General features: G+C 36.3%; 2 protein-coding genes across 5 annotated transcripts in view; both read right to left on the minus strand.

Annotated features, from left to right (window-relative positions):
* fynb (FYN proto-oncogene, Src family tyrosine kinase b) overlaps positions 1-3,080 on the minus strand; it is a 52,756-nt gene extending 49,676 nt beyond the window's left edge. For all 4 annotated transcript variants that reach the window (XM_043219034.1, XM_043219033.1, XM_043219031.1 and 1 more), the window contains exon 1: positions 2,907-3,080. The gene's annotated coding sequence lies outside the window, so the exon portion shown is untranslated. The remainder of the gene's footprint in view (positions 1-2,906) is intronic.
* A 5,509-nt stretch (positions 3,081-8,589) lies between these two features.
* si:dkey-119m7.4 (uncharacterized protein LOC560629 homolog) lies at positions 8,590-20,652 on the minus strand. The gene is made up of 10 exons (XM_043218891.1): positions 20,092-20,652; positions 18,865-18,968; positions 17,313-17,467; positions 16,872-17,040; positions 16,635-16,761; positions 15,312-15,418; positions 14,443-14,654; positions 13,605-13,713; positions 12,684-12,896; positions 8,590-10,211 (listed from the first exon to the last, which is right to left on the minus strand). Exons 1-10 carry the CDS (start codon positions 20,449-20,451, stop codon positions 10,139-10,141), a joined length of 1,629 nt encoding a protein of 542 aa, XP_043074826.1. The 5' UTR covers positions 20,452-20,652; the 3' UTR covers positions 8,590-10,138.
* Positions 20,653-22,849: the final 2,197 nt, after the last annotated feature.

Raw genomic sequence — 22,849 nt, forward strand, 5'->3', positions numbered from 1 at the left:
GTTACTTTGTTTCCGTGCCTTTCTGTCTAACCCTAACCCATCCCTGCACTTCACATCCCCTCCACAGCCTGAAACATAACATTTTAATAATCTGCCATTTCGCTTGCTTCTTCACATTACATACAGAACGTCTGATGATTTACCTTTTACGTCACAGTTGGTGTTATGTTCTGATTCGCTTGTTTTTTAATGGTCTTTTTGAGACTCAAAACAATGGTGTTTGAGACTCAAGGTATGTCAGTTACATGTAGAGAACTATTATTTAGCTATGCCAAGGTAAATACAGTTTTCCATTCTATTGCACCTTTAAGGCATAGAATATTGTGCATAGGTTATATGGTCCACTTTTATGGTGTTATTGTGACCTTTTCTAAAGTTTAAGAGAATCAGTACTTATTAATTGCATTTACAGTCAAAACATAGTAGAAAACACTGGCCATTTATCCAGGGTGCTTCCCTGTCTACAGTCTGTGATAGTGAAAAAGGTTTCGACATACCAGGCAGTGACCGTACACTAGCAGTTTGGAAAATGAATGCAGAGACGGTGATGGAAACAATCTCATTTCTATTTACAGATACAAATTTAAAGACTAAGAGGGCGGGGTGAATGGCAGAGAAAAGAGGGTGCCTTTGGTTGTTGTTTTTTTGTACAAAATTATTCCTTCTTATATTAACTTATGTTCAAATGAAAGAAAGAAGGAGAGAAAGTCAGAGAAGACTGTACTGTATGTGTGTTTCCACCAAGCCTGAAGGAGATGCCACACGGCCCACAAAGCCTACTTAATTTTTCCAGATGGAACAGTTAGTGTGTATAACATGTAGGAGGATATGCGTGTTGCTGTGTGAAGGTTCATGAGTGCATCTGATTATGACGAAAAAAAAAAAAAGAATCAAAGAAAGCAAGAATCAAGACTACAAAATGCCTGGCAGACATACAGACGGGCTACTTATCTAGAAAGCATTTTTGGGGATCATGCACCACAAAAACGCTGTCTAGTCGGCAGGTCATTATGTTTTGTAACAGAGCCACTAAACATTCAAATAGATCCAAATAGTTTTTTTATCGCGAAGAAATCATTTCATTTCAAACATACATCTTCTCTTTTTGTAACGGAACACAAAACTAGACATTATGCAGACTCTAAATTTGAGATGCTAATGAGATTTGAGAACTAATGAGCGTTTTGCCTTGAAAAAAAGTGCTCAAGTAGTAGTAAGTAAATTAGGTTACTTTAAGATCCAACTCTCGCTGTTAACAAACCTTTAACTACAACTTTTGCCAAACTACTAAAAAAACTACGAATTTACTGCTTATTAATAGTTAAGATAGCCGTCAAGTTTAGGTATTGTGCAGGAGATGTAGGGATTAGGGATGTAGAATATTTTCATGCAAAATATGTGCTTCATAATACTAATAAACAGCCAATATGCTAATAAGCAATTAGAATTGCTCCCTATATTAAATTGTTATCATTAATTAGAACATTTTGAGCAGCCTTTTATGTTAGAATGTTCTAACTAAGTTTACTCTGAGTGACCTTTCGCTCTTCAAACGTTATATTAAAAATAAAAGTCAATGTTTCTGTACATCAAATGTAGAACCATTACAAATCACAGATCAAAGAAAAAAATGGATGTTCCAAAACTGATCATTGCATTTAACAAACAGGAACCAGAACATGGTCTTGAAGACAGATGGGACGCATGATGCTCTGCAACTTTTAACGCAGCAGCAGTCTTGAGACTCAGTATCACAGCTGAACGATCTGCATTGTTGTTCAAAGCAGAACACTGCTTTCACCCCCCCCCATGAAACAGTGTTGACATATTTGCTAGTAAAACCATCTGGTTATTTGCTAATAAAACCACGTGGATTCAGAGTGATTAGTCAAATGGCATTAATAGTTTGGGTGATTAGGCCAAAACATCTATATCCAGAGTGAACATTAAAATAAACCAAGCAAAAAAACAACTGTAATAAAGATTAATGACGGTGTGAGCAGGGGATGCAATAGGCATAGACAGTCTACAAAGAATTTAACTGGACAAAAATTTGAATAGGCGTTCACCTATGTGTGCAAAATGAGTCACTGGCAGGAATCCAGACAGGCTGAGGAAGAGGTGGGAGTTTTTCAGAGACTCTTTTTGGAGGTTATGACAGTAGGTGGTGACAAGTGTCTTTTGAAGTCCAGGGACCATTTAATCAACAGATTAGTTCAAAAACACTCATTTGTTCAGGAGCAAAAGACCACCAAGGCCTCTGTTTGAAAACACGCAAGATCTAATCCTTTTCTGACATTTGTTCTATCATGAAGGAGCGATAATAGACTAATAGATAATAGATAAGAAAGTAACTATCAATGCTGTGTCTAAAATATAAGTTGTGAGTATATCACACTCGCCATTGCAACTATCATGCTAATAATAAGTACAATCAATACAATCATGACATAGCCCACACACACGTTTGTGTGTCTGTGTGTTTATAATTACTCGACGATGCTAAAATGACCTAGTTGACGCAGTTCAAGCGACAACAGCAGAGTAGGCGTCAATAAACACATTTTAATCTGAAGGTTTGAAGCTGTGTAAGTGTATAAGTGAAGAATGCGGACTGCAGGTTTATGCCGACACAGCAGAATAACTGAGTCAACTAAATATCGACTGCATCAAAAATATCAGCAACAGTAAAGGCAACATTGTGTCTGCAGTATTAATCACTGCATGCAACAAAAAAAAATCACAACTGCAGCATCCTTAGCGCAAATTCCACGGCACTGACTTATTATTAATATAAATATGTTTATATGAGAAGAATGGGGGCATGTATTGAAATGCAATGGATGGTGAGCAGCACGTTTTCTTTTCTATTAAACTACAATAACCAGCACAAATAATGCACTTACCCAGATAACAGCCTAAAGTCCTGTCTTAAGGTTTTCCATGGTACAAAAACCAATCACAAAGATATCCGTGACTGTGTAAAGAATAACAGGCGATCAGGCATCGGTGAGTAAACAGCGGATATTATTCACTGCTCCGAGCGGCTGGCTGGTGATGGCGCAGCGGCAGCATAATGAAACTCAATGGCGCTGCGTTTTGATTGACATCTCCTTCAGCCAAAAGAATGCTCTGGATCGCGTTCAGCACGATCTCGAGCCTTTCATTGGCTGAAACTATTGTCAGTCAGCCCCCACCCGGGGGTTTGTAAACAGGGTAGGCGACTGTGCACGCCGGGGCAAATGACACATGTGTCGCTTTATTCACTCTTCATTGAGGCTTTTCATGACTGGCGTTAAAAGAAGTTACAGGGACTTGCGGTTCGAAAACGATCCGTGCGTTAAGATTTTCCATCAAATGAGGTTACGCCTCCTCCGTAAACATTTTGTCACAAAACCCTATAGCATGTGCATTAATGACTAAACTTACTTAAATGTTGCTTTAAAACTGCAGCAACGCTTATAATAAACAGAATGTTATCGTTGGTGTGGATACCATTATCATTTTTTTTCTATTTCCATAGTAATGTTCTAACGAAAAAAATATATAATGCGAATATTTTAATTATGTTTTTAGTTAAAACAGTAAAGCAGTCGATTCTTCAGTTTAATTATAATTACTCCACTATTTTATTGTAATATTTAATGTATATTACAGGTACATATTATTGTGCTGTATGCGATGCTGTGTAAGAGTAAGGTAATTTTTTTATGTTTTTATTTAATATTTAGGTGTGATGTGTAGTGGATGTTGCACTTTCAATAGGCTCAAGAGCGTCATGTTTGGCTCAATGCTTCCATCTGTCGACCAGTCATCATATTTTAGTCACAATGAAATGAGGTGTAGGTGAGAAGTTAGTGTTTTGTTTTAGCAGGCAATCATCACTGTAATAGACAGTCTTTGTGGAATCTTTAGAATCGGCTGTGGGCTGGGATTTGCACTGAAAACGCACACTGCTATCCTTGTGGGGGATTCTCCGTAGGTGCCATGTTTTTTCTACTGCACAAACTATAATTTCTATCATCCTACACCTAAACCTACCTCTGTATAACTCACTCTGCCTGATTTATTAGCTTGTGACTTGAGTCCTCATGAGTCCGTGTGTCTGCTAGCCCCCATCTAGATATATAAACAGCAGTGTTGTGAAAGCTACTTCTAAACTATAATACATTATAGATTACTTGTTACTATTATTTAAAAGTAATTCCTTACCATACAACATTGCTGTCTCAGTGGTAATGTATTACATGGGTCTTAGCTATTACTTTTGAGTTACTTACCAATATAACTAGTTATTTTCACGTACTAAAGTAGTTCAGAAGGAACTGAGCCTCCTACCTGTTTCTGCTGATTTACTTAAGCCCTTTGCTACTCCTGAAACATAGGCCGTCGACGGCTGGCCAACCCCTCCCCCACACCTAACACTAAACCTACCAATACAAAGGGGTAATAATCTGGCGGGGGTCGAAATTCGACACTACACCGGCCCAAGGCATACTCGAACTAAGCGGCTGCTTAGAGTCCTGTGGCCACCAGAGGGCCCCCAAGAATAGCCTACAATAAAATGCATTTTATTTTATTTATTTCTTGATATATTATTATGTCGATGGGCTATGGTAATTATACGAAGGCGCAATATTAAATAATATGTACATATCATTAGATTATTTCCACGTTGTTTGTCTTTTTTCCCCGAGTTTGTCTTTCTCTGGCTCAGGCAAAACGTGGCGCGTCAAAGGGTTAAATTGATCGCGTTTGGAGGGTGGAGAGTGGACAAATTCGATACGGGGGTTTTATGGCAGGGGTGCGTTTCCTAAAACAACCGTTAGCTATCTATGGTCGTTTTCGTTATTTCAGTGTTTATATCTTTTCATCAAGATATTTAATGAAACAATCCAATAGTTAATCGTTATTTCCGTTGATCTCTAATGGTAGCGACAGAACTTGCCCAACCCCCCGCCCCCGATCAGATAAACCTCAGTTAATTAGCATAGCGTTAGGTAGGGTATCTGTTTTAGCGAAGTTCATGTTTGAACATCAAAACATAAGCAAATTGACATTTTAATATAATACTTTTACTTGATTAAAGTGTTTGTCTTCTGTGTAAAAGTAACTTTCTTGGAAATCTGAAGCTTGTTTCATAAACTGATAACAAGCTACATTATTTACCTTAGCCTACCTTTTTTGTGCTCTTATATTCCAATATCATTATGCCTTAGTTAGCTAGATATAGATCAAGAGTTGTTGCTTTACAGATGCTCTCTGCTGTTGATATTTATTTATGTATATAACTTGTACTAAGATTACAACTTTGATTAATATTTATGTTCTGTAAATGCATTGTCAGAGTTTTTTTTTTTTTTTTTTTTTTGCTACAGTTCAGTACACCACATTAAGCCATTTAATATGTTAAGACTTTGAATATTAGGTACAAATTAACGCCTGACCACACTTGTAAGTTTGCAACTGTTACAATAAAAAATCACAGAATAGTAAAACATAAAAGGCAAACAATAGTATGATCTAAGCAACACTACAACAAACAAAACTGGTTGTGGGTGTGTTAGATTTGTGTGAATAAACAAGCTTTGAAAATAACATATTGGTGGCACTGAGAGGCCTCCAAATAAATTTCTGCTTAGGGCCCAATAAAGGCTTGGGCGGGCCCTGGTTTCAAGTCAGGGACTGTCTTGTGGTGTTACATGCCAGATTGCATAGGGTGTGGAAAGCCACCCCACCTCCTTCTGAGTATCTCTTGTTTGACGGGATGCAGGTCTGTCTGTTGCCCACAAGTTCTTTGTTCCTAACGGTGTTAGGCCAGTGATCTACTAGAGGATATGGCACAGACACTGATTGACGAAGTTCTGGATTCTGTGCATGACGGCTTTCATGGTCCTATATGTCTCTGATCCGTACAGTAGCAGTAACTTGAACAATCTTCAGCTGGATCTATGCTGCTCGGGCCTTGCCGATCCTGTTCTTCATGTCAGCATCTGTCCCATCTTGCTTGTCCACCATGCTGCCGAGGTACATGAATGACTCGACCACCTCCAGGGCTTCACCGTCCAGTCACACTGGTTCTTCTCTGCTGGTGTGGACCTTGAAGATCTTGGTCTTGTCTCAATGTTTGATGAGGCCCACCTGGGCTAAGGTGTCGAGCAGGCTTTATGACATCTACTTGTGGCTGTGGGACAGGAGAGCCAGGTTGTCTACACAGTCCAGGTTACCCAGCTGATTCCACTGGATCCCGTTCTTCTTGTCACTTGTGGCAGTCTTCATGATCAAATCAATAACCAGGAGGAACAAGAACGGGGAAAGCAAACAGCCTTGCCTCACTCCTGTTCTAATCTGAAAGCTGTCTTGTCAGTTGCCCATTTTGTACCACTATTCACGACATTCCCTTGTAGGAGTTCTTGATTAAGGTGACAATCTTCTTGAGGAGCAGCTTCCACATGTCCCTCTGTCCAGGCTGTCAAATGCTTTTTCATAGTCCACAAAGTTATTGGACAGTTTATAATCAGCTCCTGGTCTGCCGCTGATTGCTTGGTCGTTACATTAAAAAACCAAAAACTTATATTTAACAAACAAAAAATGTTCCAAACGTTTTTCTATATTAACTTATCTTTTTGCCATTACACACAAAACTGAAAAATATCAATAGTTAAGAATTATGTTGTATTGCAAGCATTATTAAACATGTAAAGAAAAATATTACTGAAAGTTGGTTAGTAATGCCTTACACTTCTGCGTTACAGTGAAAAGTAATCTGTTACTGTAATACGTTATTGTTACTGTTACACACAGACACACAGGCACTTACACAGATTGTTCCTATGTGGACATTACCATCATAATGGTTTTTACACAAATATCCCTTTGCCCTATCCCTACCTCTGAACACATGAAACACACAACACTCTCATACAGTTTTTTATTTTTACACGAATACTTGTTTATATTTTAAATTTGCACCTAAGATACTTGTACATACTAAACTGTCTATTTTTTCCATATTGCGTTTGTGCTGTTTTGCACATTGTCTATTTTGTCTGTTTGTATATTATTCTTTTTATTATCTGTGTCTTGTCTAGTTACTGTCATGCTGTCACACCGTGCAGCTTTTGTCTCCAAATTCCTTGTATGTGTAAGCATGCTTTTTTCGTATGATTTATAAGCTTTTTTCCACATTGCGACCATGTAAAATGTCCCCACAATGTCCAAATTTACTGGTATTTCTATTCTTGTGGAAACATTTGGTTCCAATATAATTGGAATTCTAGTACCCAGAGAGAAAAAGAAAGCGAGCTCACAAGCTCATAAGTACAGCTATTATACTAATGCGTCTTCACAAGTATAGTGTAACATTATCAGTTAATATCAATTTATAGCAAACATACTTTTTTGTGAAATGATAGCTATCATTTGGCTTCAAATGACTATGAGGCTATGTGCACCATGAGAAAAAGTGTTATATTAAGTGTTAAGTGTTATGTTTTCGACAGGTGTAGCCACTATGAGCTGTCATTGTATGGAGTCTATTCCGAGAAATAGTATCTACTAATAGGTACAGAGCTTCTTTTGTATATATATATATAGCAAATAAAATGAATCAAGGAAATAAATTTGAAATGTTACTTAACTGTATCATTGTGATAATATAAGGGTTTTTGTATTGCCAATGTATGTGGAAGGTTTCCAAAACAACACTTTATCTCAGTGTAGAGTATAAGTATGAGGTTCTCATATACTCATGTTTTCAGACAGCAGGCAATGCATGAAGGCTTTCAGTCAGAGAACAACTGCTTTAGTGTCACAAGGATGGGACGGCTGCAGCTGCTGTCACACACTCATTGAGATGCCAGTTGTAGTCTTGAGTCCTTGGATAGTGTTTTATGTGTTTGCAAATGGCAGCTAATCACAAAACAGTCTACAAAAGAACTTGCTTACAAGACTACAGTTTGTTTTAAAATTTACACAAAACCTCATCCACATTAGCTAGCTACTTTACCTCGGTGACTTACAATCCAGCTAAATTTGTATCATGTTTGACATAAATCTACATTTTTAAATTTGTAAAATATATATTTATACATGGGCAAAAATGAGCATATCTTAACCTATGCTAAATCTACTTTTAGTATCCCAATATCCCAAACCCATTAATGCATATATGCGCAAAAAGTAATTATCCGGTAAATACACTATAAAATACAATATTTTTTTAAATACAAAAGGTCATTTTGGTCTGAAGGTTTGAATAAGGGAAAACTATAAAAAAAATGCAAAAATAATCATAATTTAAGTACCATTTTTCTCCAGAAGGTGGTGATAATTAGCTAAAAACGGACAATTCTTGATGGTGCGTAGTTTTATAATTACAGTATGTGGCCCAAAAGGTACAGCATTTTCTGAATCAATGGCCTGAGTTGGAGTAGAACTACCTGTCTGGCACAATTTTGTCTGTTTAACACTATATCTTTAATATGAGAAAGTGAAAGTTAAAAGTGGCCTGCAAACATTTGACCATAAAATAAATAAATAAAACAACACTTGATTAATAAATTAAACAGACAAAAGGGAGCAGTTTATTTTACTTTTAAGGCTGACTGAGAGTTTTGGTAATTGTAAAATGTTTTAAGATGATTAGAAACAGTAGTTAGTCGAGTATTTATAGCCATATAATCAGGCTCTATTGAGCTTGGCATTCATGCAAAGAAGGTCAATTTCTGAGTCAGTCATAAATACCAGGTGACCCGATGGAGATTTACTGATGCCAAAATGGTATCTATTATATTATTTACGTATTTGTGCTAACTTTTAAGAGTATGATTATATATAACACACAATGAACACCATATTAAATCTACTTAATTTATAATGGACTATATCATATCTTGACATTGTGTATTTAAAGATCTGCACAGTAGGCTACCTTACAACATCTTGTGAGTGGTGAGGTGCCGTGTGTTATTTGAGTGTTTCCTGTACTTTCAACTGAAAAACATGCATTAGTATTAGTACTAGTAGTATTAGAGCATTAGTAGACTTAGGATAGGTAGAATGTTCACTTGCAAAGTATCCTATACTCAGTATGTTTCTTGAGGAACCATCAATATAAAGTGTTAGCATATATTTAGCGACACACTACTAACACTCTAGTGAGGGCTAGTTGACATTCACTTGCTAGTTGACATAGTTGCAGAGTCATTTATCAACAGCTGTCTAAAGGGTACCATCCAAATAATCAAACTGATACTATATTTTTTAAAAAAAAGTTCAAAGCAAATGTGTCATATTATACATTCATCTAATCCCATTTCTGATCGTAAGGCAGTTTGAGCAAAAAATATTATTCTTATTACTTAAGAGTGTACTTTAAGTAAAGAAACAAAAGTAAAATAGCAAAACATGAGATTTATAATGCATTGTAACTATGAGAAATATAATCCGTTGTAATTGTGTTCATTGTGTGTAATAAATGATCATACTCTTGAAAGCTATAACCACAAATAAGTAAATATAAGAGAAGTATTTTAGTGCATAGAGCAGACGATGTGAAGAATTGCACATATCCAAAAATTCACAAACCTGGCAAGCAGAATAAAACAGATTATCTGATGTCTTAAAATTCAAGACTTCAATTTTATCTTAAAAAAAAAAACAACAACTCAAATGAAAATGCCCTTGTATCGAAGTATATTATTGTACATGCTAGCACTGCATTTTTTCGCATTTCATACCACACTCAGAAAAAAAGAGTAGTACTCTTTCAAACTAATGTGCACTGTTAAATTAATGATATTTACCTTTAAGGCAGTAATACCCTAGTAAAATATTAATATACATAAATGTATGCCAAGTAGTACTCCAAATAAAGTTTTTTATTAAAGTGTTTACATATTTTAATTATACTCAGTAAGAAATAAATGTATTTTAAATATATTGTACTTTTTTACTAGGGTATGTACAATTAAAGGTCAAATAAGGTACAAAGATGTATCTTTAGCATTATATCTTTTTTTTTTTTTGAGAAGCACTTTATCTTCAAGCGCCCCTGGAGAGAATTGTTGGAAATGACACAGGACAATTCTCTCGTTCTGAGATGGTTGTTTGGAGACAGTCTACTGTAGACTAGAGTTCAGAGAATGCCCTCTGGGTTCTGTTTGGGACATTCTTCATACAAAGCGTGTTGTGACTTCTCATCCGTAGTGCTGTAAGGCAAATAAGAGCAAAAATCAACCACATTTCATATGTATCAGGTTTAACTGTGCTGTGTTTGATCTGCTGTGAAAAAAATATGTTCTTAATAAAACAGCGTTGCTTTCTTTAGGTGGATAAAGAGCTTAGTTGTTTTGATTCATGGTTGATGTTCCATACAGTCTTTCTTATTAAAAAAAGGAAAGGGGCAAAAACTCCAAACCCATGCAGAAAAAACAATTTTTAACATGTCTCTTGTGAGATTGCTGGCAACATTTGTAAGTGTCAACAACAAATCACGGTGTATCCAAATAAAGCAAGCAAAACAACAAGAAATGAATCTCCCAATACCTGTTCAAATCTTAGTAAAACTTTGGAAACTGCAGGAATTCACATTCATGAAATCTCCAAGGGTAAATAAAAACAAGGCCCAAATGGAATCAGTTGAAGCTTTCAACATTTCTGTGTGGATTTAAGGGAAGAATGTGTATAATGGATTAGGGAGTCAAAATTATCAACAGTGGCTAAGTTTTCACTCAAGTTATTTATTTATTTGAAAAATTTATAGCACATCTAAAGTGTGACTAAGAGAAATGTGATGATTATCTTTTTTTTTTTTTTTTTTTTTTGGGTTGCATGATAAACGTGGCATCCCTTGACCTTGATGTCCTCTTCCATAAATATGCTTCCAATCTTCCAAGTGCTGTTTCTTTGTAATGTTTAAAGATGTTTTATATCTATTCTGACTTCATACCTTATAGTGGACTTGCACAAAAAATTGAAATGCTTAATATTTACGACTATCGATATTTTTATGGTCTCATAAACATAAAAATATTGCATATTACTGCTGAATGAGCAAACTCATTTTAGGCCAGCAGTTCTTGTCAATGCCATACTGTGGCTGGTTTCACATGTCATTGCTTTAAATAAGATTTTCTCTCTTGAGAAACAATAAAACAACTTCTTGCCTGAAAAAAACAAAAAAAACATGGATTTCCTGGAAAACCCACCCTACTAGATATTTAAAGTATGTCATTTCTTTCCACGAGAAGATGAACTGAGCAACAAATAAGACTGTATTGTATATAGTATGGTGAATAAACAATTTAATCTGTGGTATTAATATGCAAAAATAGACCTTTTGTGTAAATATGATATGCATCTACCCATACATGAGTTCTTTTGCACTTTCATGAAATCGAGTTAGTCAGAGACCATAATGCACGTTATACACAATGCATGTGAGAATTATTATTCACTTTCTTAAACTATCAGTCCAATTGGCAACTGATGTTAAAAAGACACCAAACTGACAAAGACAGGTAATATATACAAATCAAAAACTTGACTTGATGTTAATTTTATTTAAATTGATATTTATATATTTTCAAAAATACCTATATGTATTTACATCAGTAAGACAATTTTGTAATTACATTTATAATTACACTATTGACCCATTCATTATACCTTAACCCACACTTTGTTTTCCAATACAATATGAAACACAATAAGTACATCGTACTTATTTTTTTTATGTAAATACATAGCAGTTAAGGCCACCTAATATAAAGTGTGACCCATTAAATTACTCCATAGCAGATTTTGAATAATTATATTGCTTATAAATGTACTAATTTAACATTAATAAATTATTTAGCAGAAATTGTGAAATTAGATGGCAGAAAACTGACCAATTTAAATTGTTTTACTTCCCATTTGAAAGTGAACATCTGGTATGTAAAAGATACAGAACATGCCATATACACAAACTTTCCGAACAGAAAGTACACATTTCTCCTGCGATTAAAGCAGAACTGATGCAAAACCATTTATTTATTTATCTTTTCACAATAACATCATAATTTAAAAATACTGGATATATTCAACGATTTAAATGTCAAAATAAGTGTTTTTTTTTGTAGCCTAGCCACTAGTTTTTAACAGGTGGCACTGTATTAAAGTTGTTGTGACTGAAAGCTATTGATTTAGGCAAATTTTTGAAATTTAGGCTTTAAAGAAATTGTGAAAATTAAGTCATGAATTTATTAACAATTAAGCAACAGTTCACTCAAAATGGTCTTATAATTTACTGTATTCACATTCATGTCGGTTCACGTTGTTTCTTCATTTTTCTTTAGAACTTCTAGTGAACTCAGTTGCTTCTTAACCAGAAAATAATCTGCTGAAAATCTCCTTTTAAGTTATACAGAATTAAGTTCTCATGTTCTTTAAGTAAAGTAAGTTAACATGATGAATCATTGCAAAAGACATAGAACAGCTGATTATTAATAACCATAAGATTAAAATAGCCATTAACTGCAGACTAATATATTATTTGTGAACATGACAAAATCTGTTAAAAGAGCATTTTCACCTTTTTACTAAAAGTAATCGAACTGCATAGTGAGAACTGGGCCTCAAATGAAAGTGTTCACTAGAACATAATTTTGCTAAGCAATCAAGGTTCTGGAGTGTCTCACCTCACACCTGTGCACTCCACATCCTCTATAGTGTCTGGAAGGGGCTTATGGGCTGTCTCAGGTAGAAACATAGTGAGGGCAGCTCCTATGAGCGGGCACAGACCGAATACCACCATTGGGGCGTGACGGCTGATGTTTCTCAAGAGGTAGATGATGGGTGCAATCACTCCGCCAGCCCGTGCACACATCGAACCCATACCTATGCCGTTTTGTCTGAAAGAAAGAAAGATCTGTTTCTGTATCTCACATCTCAAATGAACACTGGGGAGTTTTTGAATATGAAGAATTAACTTAATTCTGTATCCTAACCAGGCCTAATGCAACACATTTAGAAATCATTTGCCTCTCCACAATGTAAGTGAAAATTCCGTGCAAGTGAGTAAATGACAATCATAACATATTATAGTGGTTACCGACAAAGCCAAAAAGACATTTTTTTCCCAACAGTGGGTGAGCAATTTAATTTATTAACATGAATATAAATGTTCCTAATGCAAGCTGTGCTGTTTATTTCTTAATATTAAAAAGAATTATAGTATTTAAAATGGATTATTTTACCTCAATATTTGTCTGTGTATGTGTGTTTCACAAGTATCTCATTGTTAGCATAGCAATAATACTAGCCCTAAACTCTACTGGAATAAATTGAATGTGTTAGTTGAATCTCTTGTGCACTTCTCTGTAGCAGCGCTGCTCTTTTTTATGATGCACATAAATTTCTGCTAGATAGAGCACTCTGTGACACAGATTAAACTAGTTAATTAAGTCTAGGAGGGTTCACTGATCTTAGATGGCTTAAGCTCTGTCAGGTTTTTCTAACCAAGCTGGTGTTCCACTTTTCATCCAAATGTTCATCAAAAAAAAAAAAAAAAAAAAAAAAGTTCTATAGCTTTGAGTATAAAGATATTGTATTTTATGTACCTGATGACTGTTGGGAAGACCTCTGCTGAGTAAATGTATACAATGGACAACGAGGCGGTGATGCCAAACTTGCCCACCATGGCAAGTACAGTGCGAACAATAGATAGATCTGTGAAGACAGCAATTATGAATAGATGAGGTTTATTATGACAGAAAGAGTTGCCTCCAATTGCCTCGAGGGAGGGTGGAACATTCTGAACCCTCATTTGAATCATGACATCACTTTTAGTTACTGAGTTTTATAAACAGTTTGTGTAAGTCAAGGTTTTTAAGTGTGGCTCAGAATTCTGCAGGCTTCCCATCAACAGTAGTAAACAATGGCATAAACACTGTGGAGCTATTATATCATTACATCAAATGAAGCCTGTAGTCAATCTATTGGAAGTTATCATTATTAGGTATCAAGTAAAAGCTGCGATTCACTCACACACACCGTTACATTACATGTCAGTATCTTTGCGGATTCTTTTTGTTCCCTTTTTGCATAGAAGAGTATCTTAAAGTGCCTAGGAAAACATGTTGATGCTCTTCCTTCATACTATTTTTCCACCAAAGCTGGTGCCCAATCTGTAATTTGTTTCTGCTACAGAAAAAGTAGTTCTTGGCTGGGAAAAAAAGTCTGCATTGTCTTGGAAAACTAGCTGATCTCAAACTAGGAGACACTAATGCCAAAGATATAATGACTGTAACTAAAGTTTTACAACTTAGTATGGTAAGACTGATGCAAAAGAAAGTTAACTGGCACAAAATGTGATCCATTATAATCAGCAGCACAAATTCAGTCAAGTACAATTGATTTTAGAGCTTTAGTTAAGTAAAGGTTTGGTTTTAAACCTACCATCTGGAATGAATATGGTAAGAAGGCAGGCCAGGCCGCCTACTGCCAAGAATGCTAACTGGGATATCCTGCGTGAGCGGTTTAGGGTGAAGAGAGTAATGGTTCGCGCTGGCATCTCCACTAAGCCAAAAATCATCTGTGTCAGGTAGATATTCATCCCAAAGTCTGAAATATTCAGAGACAACCCATAGTACACCAGGACATTGACAAACCTGTAACAAACAAAATCAAATGTCACTTTTGCATACTTCAGATCTTTATAAGTTCAATAAATGAATATGGTTTATACTCAGAGCTATAGTTTTTTTTTTCAGTTATTATGAAAAATAAGAGGGAAATGTGCAAAACTTGAGGGAAATGAGAGTCACAATAGGAAATGCTGAAAAGTTTTACTCAAAATGGATTATAACCAAAAGCCCAAAAAGCCCCGAAATATCTTCAACAGCTTCTGTTAACAGAAAGACTATAGAGTTTTGATATGATTGTTGCTCTAGAGTAATTTTCTATTTATTTATTTAGAGGTAATCATTTAACTGGACATTTCACTTCTGACGGCAAAAAAGAAAGTTTCAGAGTCATCTCTTTATAAAGGTTATAAATCACACATTCATAACTTAATTTGCAGGCCCAACGAAAACAAGATGTTATTGACAGCTCTCTTAATCCCTTACTTTTTACTTCACTTGTTACTCTTTTTCTCATTAGAAATGCTGCAAATGCTTCAGTATTTTCTTCCTTTTTTTAATTTTTAGTCTGAAAATGCTAGACCTGAAGTTTGAATATAGTAACAATGGTTCATAATGTCCAAATTTTAAAATCATTTTGAAATGAAGTTGGGTTTTTTCAGTTAGCTGTGTGTTTTTTTTTACCACAGGTAGAAGAGAACGAGGGACTGTTTCCTCATTTTGGGTGTTCGGAGTAAATCGATGACAGTGTACTTCCTCAGGTCTTGCAGTTTCTCTAAGTGTTTAGGGCTCTGTAAAACAAGAGAAACACATTTCAAGTTCTCCCAGGCTAGATACCTCTGTAGCCCAGGTTGGAGACCGAGACTAATTTGAATATTCCTTTCTGAAGAGAGCTGTTACATCACAGATAAAATGCAAATACAACTGCATAGCCCTACTGGCAAAATTTAGTTTGATGTGGTAATTGTTTTACAATATGTAAAACTGCAAAACTTGGAAAATGTTTAGTTGGTCGAAGACGTTTGGGTGTTGTAAAGCTAAACTACTAGCTGGTAATCAAACGTGTCTAAAAGTAGCTAATTGACCAGTTAGCAAAAGAAAGAGACCAACTTAATGTGTACGTTCATCTGACCAAAAAATTTTAATTCTCCAAACATTGGCACTCTCACGTTGTTCCAAACCTATTAGACTTTTTCAATGGGACATAGAACAAGTACTTTTTCAAGTGTGGACTTCCACAAAACATACAAAGACACAAATCATTCAGTTTCATAAATGTTGTCCAAGTTTACTGTAGCCTACTTCAACTCATTCTATATCGGCGCTGTCAAAGTCGAAAACAGTGAATCTAATAACCTTATAGGCAAAGTTTCACTTCAAGAATTAACAAAATAACATCAAAGGTTTGGGTTAGTGTTAGATTTGGTATTCACCATCTCTATCCTAAATCCTAGAATTCAGATCTGCATTTATCCAATCAACAACTTTTTATATCCCAAATATGGAAGAAAAGATATGTTGCTACATCATGACTGTATAATTAGATCTTTTCCTTATTAGACACAAACAGCTCAGGTCATGGAGTAGGCTATGTATGGGGTAATTTAACTGTGTTAAATAAGGGAGATCCGAAATGTACAATGCTGGGGAGTATTGGTTATTTAAGATCCTTTTGTGTTATTTTGGAAGATCAGGTTTCCATTTATTGTATTGCATAGATAAAAATAGACTAGTGTATTGTTTTTCTTTTGTGCTTTTAACTATTTATAAATACAAATTTTGCTGGATTTCACAGATAAATCCAATCTCACATGTCTGTGCAAGTGCCTAAAGCCCAGGATGACTGAAGTGGTACAAATGCTATAATTCTTCTTTGAAAAGAAGATTTATACAAATTTTTGTTCACTTTACATGGCGATTTGCATGACATATCAGAGCAGTCCTGCAATAAAGACTAGCCTTTTTAGCTTATAGTAAAAAGTCTTATTACATAAGACTATGCCATACCTGACAGAGCTCAATGTCATCATCTACCAGAGGTTTGCCATTAATAAGTGCTGCCTTACGAATCAGATCCAGTGCCTCTTCATGCTTGTTATTGGCCATTAACCAACGGGCAGACTTAGGAAGCACCCTGAAAAATAAAGAATACATGCAAGAACATATGCTATAGTGGCATCTTAAGTACCTGCTCTATTTCGGACACTTAAGACACATTGTGGACTTTCTGTATTTGCAGCTTACCAGATGTAGAACAGGAAGAGGAAGCCTGGGGCAGAAATGGCCAACTGCAGCTTTCGCCAGTCTCGTATGAGGTAGGCCACACCTGCAAGCAGAATGTAGCCAAAACCAAAGAAGTAGTCTGTGATGACACCGGCCAACATGCGTTTTTTAGGGCCCGTCCACTCAGTGCCTGCAGAAAGATGCAATGCATATATTACACAATAAGCTACACTGTAAACAGTAAGTACACGGTAAACCAGAAAATCCCATTGGAAGTAGACCTATTCTCAGTACAATTCAAAAGAATATGTATGCTTATTATTAAGAAAATAAGAAAAACTCTTGCTGCTAGAATAATGCTCATTACAGTTTCTTTCTGACAGGGCATATTTCTCTAGTTCTAAACCTTGACAAAGCACAACAAGTGAAAATATTAAAGTCTTCAGTGGATCTTTTACTTACCCAACACAAATGCATTCATGATTACTGCAGAAATCGTCATTCCCACCACAAAGCGAAGCAGGACGTATATGTAGAAATTTGGAGCGAAAGCGACCCCCACTCCAAAGATGGACTGTACTGCTAAACCAATCAATATGATCATTCTGCGGCCATACCTGAAACAACAGAAAACCGTACACCATTACAAGAATACACTACTGTATCTGACTAAGCTCAGTTCGTAATATGTTGCCTAGAAAAAAGGTGTGCATGGGTCTACCCTGATTTACCTACCCTGTAGTGTTCTTCAGATCTTTAAATGTGTATATACATACACATTTTCTCTGGATTTAGGTAACGTTAATTTAAGGCTCTGATTCTATTTTATAGGTTTAATTGTCATATGATGCATGTTTTCTTTTATGTTTTTCATATGCTGTGTTTTGTTGTACAGCACTTTGGTGCAATTTTAAATGTGCAATAGAAACACATTTTGACATGACTTGACTTTTGACATGACAACAAAACAGTCTAGATTTTTTATATGCAATGCCATCATTGTAAATGTGTGATTAAGTGTGATTTCATTGTACATGATGGGCATGACTTTATCCAAGCACAATCTTATCTTCAAAGGCCACATTTCCTAATATTTGAGAGAGTGCTCAATGCATACTGCAGCATGTTTATGTAAAGGACAGATTGAATATTAAAAATGTGCACATGCCCAAAAGTGCCTTGTGCTACAGTCTGTAACAAGGAGTAGTTGTACATTTTTGACATGAAATCATATGACCCAGACTACAATGAAATATGTGTTTACTTGCATTGAGGATAAATAATTTGGGCAAACCACAATATTGTTTGTGTGGTGAATTGTTGACTGCCAATGTGGGTCCTGAAGAAAAGCTTGCTGAGAACCGCATACAGTAGATGTTGCAAGACACATGTAAACATCTGTAGACTTTCCAGTATTTTAGAGCATTCCATCCCACATTCTCCCTTCAGTTCATTCAGCAGTTAATGTTTTCACACCACAGTGCTGCTATTGTCTGTTCAACTCTGAAAATGTGAACATGTGCTGCTTATTAGATCCGCTCTCTAAAATCACTATATTTTCAATACTGCATAATCCATCTGATTTGACACTAGCACAAGATATTACTGGTCAATTCACCATTCTCTCTATAATAATATCAGTAAATAAAACCAGAAATAGAAGTCTGCATACTGGACAGGAACCTTCCCAGCTGTCTCAAAAGTGTGATAGAGCATGAAATGTGTTACTCACAGACAGAGACACATTTGTCAACTTATTGAAAGGGTGTGTTCAGGGTGAGTTTTTCTGAGACCTGTTTATGTATAATATCCAAAACTTCCTGGTATTTAAGCTCTTGTCCAGGCACGAGCAGTTCACAAATCAACCAATCAGCCAATTAGAATGGTGTCTAACCTGATATCAGTCCTTGAATTTCAGATTCAGTTTTTTCCCCTCTGGAATGGAAAGTTTTGGATGTGTAAGAGTTTGAGAGATTGTGTGCATTGAAAGTTACCTTGAGATTCTTCTACTTACTTATCAGAGAGGGCGCCAAACAAAACAGCTCCAACTAGCAGCCCAAACATATAGATAGAAGATCCAATGTTATTCAATGTAGCATTTTCACACACAAGGTCCCACTGTAAAATAAGGTCACAAGGTCAAAATCAAATAAATCAATGCTATTAATGATCAGGTGGCTTGTGGAATATTATGGCTAGTTGTTGTTGGTCCTAGTTGGTTTATCAGTCCTAACCAGCTTGGTCAAGATGGCCTGCTACACTCTTTAAAAAAGGTGCTTCACGATGCCATAGAAGAACCTTTTTTGTCAAAATGGTAAGAACCTTTAACATTTGAAGAGCCTTTTTGTTTCACAGAAGGTTCTTTAGATTATAAAAAAGTGTGAAAGTGATGGTTCTTTAAAGAGCCATTGACTGAATGGTTCTTTGTAGAATCAAAAATGGTTCTTGTGTTGAAGAAAAAATTGGCATCCCTGTGAAGAACCTTTTCATTTTGAAAACAGTGAAAACAGTTAAAGTGAAAACAGTCCTCCAGTTGGTACAGCAGCACACATTTTACCATATAAATCAGTTATTACTAGAAACTGGATTTAACTTTTAAGCAGGGATTTGAGGAGCTAACTGTGAGGAAAAAAGTGCAAAGACTGTACCTTTAGAGGTACAACAGCTTGTCACTGTTGCAGTAGCTTTATGGGGACAACTGTTTTATTTTCCAGATTTGTACCTTAGCATTGTATATACCCTCAAGGTACTATTATTTAGGGGTAAATAAAGGCCCATACTACTGCCATTGTGACAACCTGGTTGCTACATCTTGACTGGAAAAAGATGCCTCCTTTACACACCGCAGCTGTAAAGCGGAGAGCCATATCAGACAGTGAGACCCTGAAGTGAGGCTGGCAGAAAATCCAGTCTTTGTAAATCAAAGCAGGTTCTGCCAGGAGGCAACGCTGTGAGCAACCCAACTCTCTGGTCACATGCTGAAAAGAAATGCAATCCCATTGGACCATCTTGCAGTCCTGTGAGCTACACCACCGTAATGAAACCATCTGAGATGCCTTCACCATGGGAGGCTAGATATTCTCAAAACAGTCACCACCCAAAACATCTAATAAACCAAAATACATCAGCGATGGCACCAGAAAGAGAGATGCATTAAGAAAGACCAACAATCTTGCATGTTAAATTACAAAACGAGCACATCCATGTTGTACAAGCGTGATGTTTTGAGATTAGCACTCACCTCACTGACAACAGTGTTGAGAAAGACTTCCTTGCTGAATTCCCATCCTCCTGTACAGCCATTTGAAGTAGACGAGTGCTCAGTAATTGGTAGACTGCGATTATGCTGGGACATAGGGACATCCTGAACAAATGCGCAGGACTCCACAGGAGCATTGCTGAAGTTAAATTCCAGCATAGGGCCACCACCGTCGCCTGGTGGCCAGGTGGATCTGCACAGGTGAGGGGGCACAGCCCCAGTGAAGACAGACACCAACATGTGGAAGGCCAAGAAGATCTGTGGCAGGCAGATCCACACATAAAGCGTCTTCTGGAAGCGTCCAAACCCTCCAATCCGGTCCAGAACTTTGTCAAAATTCATTCTGCCTTTCCCTGAATGTCACTTCATGAAACCTTACACAGCATCTATTGAGGTGATGATGACTGGGCCCACGAATCTTAGGACAGAAGTTGGTATGTAAGTGCACATGTAAGTAATGCTCTAGATGATGTCAGGTCAGTATTATGATATTATCAATGCTATGAAATGGAGGCCAGGTTATGGCTAGGAGGGACAGGCGCGTGTGAATGGCCTGTGTAGAGCTCCTCACACCTGTAGCAGAGAGAGGGAGGGAGGGAGGGAGAAGGAGAGACGGAGAGCGCTGCAGCGGAGTTCTGACAGTTTGGGTTGTTTGAGGGAAATATAAGGAGGGGAAGGCTGGGAGTGACCCAGATATCTAAAATGAGCCAGTGAGCATGAGAGGGAGGGACTATTGAGTAAAGGGGTGGGGATTATCTGTGACAGGAGGGAAGAATTACTTTCACACTCTCTCTCTATCTCCATTACAAACTTGAAAGAACAGTTTTGTTCCTCTTCTTACCATGCAGCCTCCCCCTGCACTTGTTTCTTTCTCTTTATTTTCATTTCATTCACAAACTTGATGTCTGTGGGTGAGAGAGCAGAAGAAGTGTGAGAGAAAATAAAGGAGGTTTGTAATTCGCATTGTCATCTCTCTTGAACATAAATAATTTATTTTACACTCTTTTACACACAAGAACTAGGGGTTACACTTTAGTTTGGGAAAAAAAATTAAATAACTATTAACTATGACATTTGCCTCAAATGTGTTAAGTTTAGGTATGAGAAAGGGTAAAGGCATCTAAAATATGGTCATGCAGAATAAGACATTAATATGTGTTTTATAAGTACTAATAAACAGCCAATGCAACATGCATGCTAATAAGCAACTAGGTAATAATAAGAAGTGGTCCCTAAACAAAGGTATTACCAAACATATTGCAAACTACTATATATGTTTGTATATATAAGATTCATCTAACGAAAGCCAAATTGTTTTATATTAATTGCATGATCTGCAGTATAGGGGCCAGTTAATGACCATGCAAACAGATAACAAAACTGAAACAGACAAACAGATCTTTCTGCATGTGTTTTTGCCTTTCTTTTATCACTTCTTTTTGACTGGAGTCAAGAATTTGAGACTGAAATAGGTCAACTGGACAGACAATGTTGAGAAAAATGCAAAGGATGCCAGCTAGCAGGATCATAGAGGGGAGATGAAATGAATTAAGGGGGAGCAATGTGGCTGCTGTTTTTCAGCATTCTTCAGTGAGGCGTGGATGTGGGAGAAGTCACACACCCATTCACATTGACTCAATGAATTTTGGGAGGAAAAAAACAGTCTTCAACTTTTTTTTTATTCATATTGTTCACATTCATTGTTTATATTCATATGTCTTTTAATCTTTGTACCCGACCCAGACATTCAATCTTGAGATATTAAATGATAATACCTGGAAAATCTTTTTCCTATTTAGCACCCAAACTCTGGAACAATCTCCCTAACACTGGCATCTATGCTAATATAAGTCAGTTTCTTATTCTGTTTCTCAGTTTGTGTCCAGATCAGATGGTGGATCAGCACAAAGAACACCTAGATGTGCCCCCGTGGACAGATCACTGGAATCAGACATACACACACACACACAGACACACACACACACACACACACACACACACACAATAAGCCTTTTACACAATCTGACATAGCTGCTCTTAAAATTGAACTGAAAATGAAGTGCTGTTGCTCTGGCCAGAGGAGAACTCGCCCCAACCTGGTTTCTCCCAAGGTTTTTTTTTTTTTTTTTTTTTTCCATTCTGTCACGGATGGGGTTTTGGTCCCTTGCCGCTGTTGCCTGTGGTTTGCTTAGTTGGGGACACTTAATTTTGTCAATTTGATTACACAGACCTATGCATTTTATAAATAAATTCAGTGTTTAATCTAGTCATTATACATTACTATCAATCTATTCTCCTATTTGACACTGTTCAGTGCTTTAACACAATCTGTATAAATAAAAGTAATTGATTTATTGATGAAAATCCATCAACATTTATAACATTATTATTACATCATTAGCTATGAATTACCTGGTTGTTGCGTTGTTTCCATCATGAAGACAATTTTGACCAACCTTTCAACATATATTTTTACCGAGGCAATTTGTCAGTAACCAGCAAAGGTACAATAAAGGCAAGATGTGAACTTAACAAGAAGATAAATATAAAAGATAAATATTGCTGTGAAGGTAATGACAAAAATGAAGATTCGTGTCATTTCAAAGTTTGCAAGACTTTCTATGTAAGCAGTTTCTTTGAATGTGAAACAAGATGCAGTGATAACTTACAATTTGTGGATATTGTGTATATTGTGTTGTTAACAATAAGGTTCCACAAAAGTTCATATACATATATTTTT

The sequence above is a fragment of the Puntigrus tetrazona genome, chromosome 20, assembly GCF_018831695.1.
Source record: "Puntigrus tetrazona isolate hp1 chromosome 20, ASM1883169v1, whole genome shotgun sequence".
Lineage (NCBI taxonomy): Eukaryota > Metazoa > Chordata > Actinopteri > Cypriniformes > Cyprinidae > Puntigrus > Puntigrus tetrazona.